The sequence below is a fragment of the Aedes albopictus genome, chromosome 1 (genome assembly GCF_035046485.1).
Source record: "Aedes albopictus strain Foshan chromosome 1, AalbF5, whole genome shotgun sequence".
NCBI classification, from domain to species: domain Eukaryota; kingdom Metazoa; phylum Arthropoda; class Insecta; order Diptera; family Culicidae; genus Aedes; species Aedes albopictus.
Genome location: NC_085136.1, coordinates 74,472,212 through 74,476,501, shown reverse-complemented (window position 1 = coordinate 74,476,501; position 4,290 = coordinate 74,472,212). Strand labels below are relative to the sequence as shown.

At 44.9% G+C, this 4,290-nt stretch overlaps 1 protein-coding gene across 1 annotated transcript; it reads left to right on the top strand.

Moving 5' to 3' along the window:
* The first annotated feature begins 213 nt into the window (after nt 1-213).
* Nucleotides 214-4,062, top strand: LOC115259282 (uncharacterized protein K02A2.6-like). Its single transcript, XM_062854022.1, has 2 exons — nt 214-2,655; nt 2,782-4,062. Exons 1-2 carry the CDS (start codon nt 214-216, stop codon nt 4,060-4,062), a joined length of 3,723 nt encoding a protein of 1,240 aa, XP_062710006.1.
* Nucleotides 4,063-4,290: the final 228 nt, after the last annotated feature.

Sequence of the window (4,290 nt, the reverse complement as noted above, 5' to 3'; positions counted from 1 at the left end):
TTATGAATTTGTGGCATAGCCAGCCATGCTTTGAACCCGGAAGTTGCCAAGCGGAATAAACAAGCAACCGGAAATCATCAAGGCAACCCTGTTTGTTATTTTGTTAAACAGTTCATTCCATTATCTACTCTCGAATAAATAAGTATAGTTTAGACGCCTTCTCCTTATTCCCTGAATACTTTACAATTTGGCGGCGAGAAGAAAGAACCGAAAATGAATTTTGTCAAGCCTCCGGAGTTCAATATTGGAGATTCTTGGCCGTTATACGAGGAGCGTTTGAAGAGATTTTTCGTGGCCTATCAAATCGATGATAAGGATGACAAGAGGAAATCTGCTTTTCTGCTGACGGCTGCGTCGATGGAAGTTTTCCAAATTATCAAGAATTTGTCGTTCCCGGCGTTACCCGAAGAAAAGAAGTTTTCGGAACTGTGCGATTTGTTGAAGCAGCGATTTACCCCGACGCTGGTCGTTTTCCGGGAGCGAGCGAAGTTTTTCGAGGCAAGGCAAGGTGAAGGCGAATCGATTGTAGAATGGAGTACTCGTTTGAAGAAGTTAGCGGCCAACTGTGAGTTCGGCGACCAATTAAATCCGTTTTTGCTGAACATTTTTGTGGCCGGCATGCGAAGAGGACCGATTTTCGAACGCCTCTGTGAAGAGGAGGCAACCTCAACTTTGGAGAACCTCGTGAAGATTGCTATGAAGAGAGAATCTACTATGCAGCAGCGGGAAGTTTTAGAGGTTCACAAGATTCAACCGAAGGAGCAGCAAAAGCATCGGAAGAGTGAAGCCAAATGCTACGCGTGTGGCAAGGGAGACCACGATTTCAAGAAATGCCAGTACAAAAGTTACATCTGTCGGAATTGTGACAACAAGGGCCATTTGGCGAAGGTTTGCCCATCGAAGGACAAGAAGCCATCAAATGAGAAACGCGGTCCGAAGGTCAACCATTTGAGAATTAACAAGCTCGATGTTCCCCCGCCGGTAGAGATGCAAGTTTTTGTGAATCACCACCCGATCAATTTTGAAGTCGACACCGGAAGCCCTGTCAACGCTATTTCCAAGAGCATGTACGACCGGCTGTTTCAAGAGATCCCGTTGAACACCAGATCTACTGAAGAATTTGTGTGCTACAATGGTTCTGGATTCCGTGATGTTGGAACCTTCAAAGCGATGATGAAGTACAAGGAACATGAGTCACTGGAGGAAATTTTTGTCTTCGAAGGAACCCGGCAGCCGCTGTTCGGACGTCAAACGATGAGGAATTGGAACTTGAAGATTGATTTTTGCTTCATTTCAACGGATGAACAGGATGGTAAGCAGTTATTGGATCCACTCCTAAGGAAGCATGCAGCAGTATTTGAAGGTGAGTTAGGCCGTTTCAAACACAACCAGATTCATTTGGCTCTGAAGGAGGACGCTGTACCAAAATTCTGCAAACCAAGGAAAATCCCGTTGGCATTCAAAGAGAAAGTTGAAGCGGAACTGGACAGATTGGAGAGTTCAGGAATAATTTCGAAGGCCCCTTCTTCTGAAGCTGAATGGGGTACACCGTTAGTTCCAGTCCTGAAGAAAGATTCTTCGTTACGTTTGTGCGCTGATTACCGTGTCACCGTAAATCCGTTCCTGTTGGACGATCATCACCCGTTTCCTGTTATCGAGGACATTTTTGCGGCGCTCCAGGGAGGAAAATATTTTGCCAAGTTAGATTTGAAGAATGCATACTATCAGCTCGAAGTTGATGACGAGACGAAGAAGATTCTGGCATGGAGCACTCATCGTGGAGTATATTGGATGAACCGTCTTCCGTTTGGCACGAAACCAGCCTGTGCAATATTTCAAGGTACGTTGGAGCGAGTTCTTCAAGGTTGCCGTGGTACTGTTATCTATCTAGATGACGTGTTGATTTCCGGGGCGACAGTACGGGAACTCCTGGAGAATCTGGATGAAGTTTTGAGCCGTCTGAAGGAAGCCGGATTTCTGTTGAACAAAAACAAATGTGAATTCTTCAAGCAGACGGTAGCGTACCTCGGACATGTAATTGATGAAGATGGACTACACAAAGATCCGGAAAAGGTGAGAGCAATTTTGGACGTGAAACCACCAGCCGATGTCAAGGATGTTCGAGCGTTTGTTGGATTGGCTAATTACTACGCGAAATTTTGTCCAAGCTTGGCGCAGTGTTTGAAGCCCTTGTATGAATTGTTGAAGGACGGTGTAGAATTTTCCTGGACCAACAAGCAACAAAAGGCGTTTGAAAAAGCGAAGAAGCTTCTTTCCGAAGACACCGTATTATCCCACTACAATCCCAGTCTTCCTGTTCGGCTGTATTGCGATGCGTCCAACGAAGGTATTGGAGCTGTGATAACTCACGTTTTCCCGGATAAATCAGAACGCCCGATTTCATTTGCGTCACGGATTTTCAAGAAACACGAAGCTGGATATTCCGTAATTGATCGAGAAGCGTTAGCGATCTACTATGGCATCAACAAATTCAGTAACTACCTGTTTGGCCGACATTTTGAGCTCATGACCGACCACAAGCCATTGACTGGTTTGTTCAACCCGAAGGGCATTCCAGCCACTGCAGCAGGACGGTTACAACGATGGGCTGCATTCCTGGCAAACTGTGATTATGAGATCCGTCACGTGAAAGGTGTGAACAACGTTGCAGCCGATTTTCTATCAAGATTTCCATTGCGTTGTGACGACGACGACGAAAATGATGAAGATAGCGTAAGTTTTTTGAATTTTATTGAAATTGAAACACGTTCTCTGGTGGAGCGAAAGCAAATTGTGATTGAAAGCCGAAGAGACAAGCTGATCAGCCGTGTTGTCGAGTACGTCCAATCCGGATGGCCCAGAATGATACAGGAGGACGAATTGAAGACATTCTATCAGAAGCGTGATGAATTGAGCGTGGAGGAAGGAGTTTTGCTCTGGGGTTATCGTATCGTGGTTCCCACCAAATTGAGGAAGATGTTGCTGGACGAACTTCACAAGGTACATCTGGGAATCGTGAAAATGAAGAGTATGGCACGATCGTATTTCTGGTGGCCATGTTTGGATTACGATATCGAGACCCTCGGAAAGAAGTGCGAGCTGTGTATCCAGCAAAGACCCGAAAGAAGCGATCCTGTCTCACCGTGGCGACTGACATCTGCACCAGGAGACCGAGTACACGTGGACCATTTTTCCTTCCGCGGATCGGATTTCTTCGTGATGATTGATAGCTACAGCAAATGGATTGAAACTTTTCCTGTGCGCACTTTGACTTCAAAAGAAACAATCGAGAAACTGTGTGAGTATATTTCAAGATTTGGTTCAATTTCAACTTTGGTGTCCGACAATGGAACAGCGTTTACGTCGGATGAATTTCAAAACTTTTGTAAATCAAGAGGAATCAACCATTTGCGAACGGCGCCATACAGCCCATGCTCGAACGGTGCTGCAGAGAATGCTGTGAAAACAGTGAAGACTGCTTTGAAGAAGCTCAGTAATGATACAGCATTCCAGAAGAAATCAACGTCCATCATGATCAGCTCTTTTCTGGAAATGTACCGGGCTTCGAAACATGCGACGACAGCGGAAAGTCCATTCAAACTGATGTTCGGCAGAGAAATGAGGCTGAGGTTTGATACCTTGAAGTTTGATGCAACAAGACGACAGGACGACACAATCCAGAAGGTAAATAACAGAAAGAAACAAGAAACATTTGCCGTTGGAGAAACTGTGTACGTGCGAGACTACAGAAACCCGAAAAAAGCATCTTGGATACGAGGAAAAATTTTGAAAAAACTTGGAGCGGTACTCTTCGAATGCTCATCCGAGGAACTTGGTACTATCAAGCGACGATCTCATCAAATTTTGAAGTATCCGTATGATGACTATGAAGAAGATAGGAGAATCTCAAACGGTCACTGTAACGGGAATAACAACGACGACGCCGACTCGGACGCAAGCTATGTATCTCTTGAAGACGATGTGGAGGATAATCCGACCAATCAACCGAATGGAGCTTACGTTACGCGATATAACCGAGTTGTTCGACCACCACGGCGTTAGGAGGGGGAGTAGTTGTGGCATAGCCAGCCATGCTTTGAACCCGGAAGTTGCCAAGCGGAATAAACAAGCAACCGGAAATAATCAAGGCAACCCTGTTTGTTATTTTGTTAAACAGTTCATTCCATTATCTACTCTCGAATAAATAAGTATAGTTTAGACGCCTTCTCCTTATTCCCTGAATACTTTACAATTTGTTCATTCCATTATCTACTCTCGAATAAATAAGTA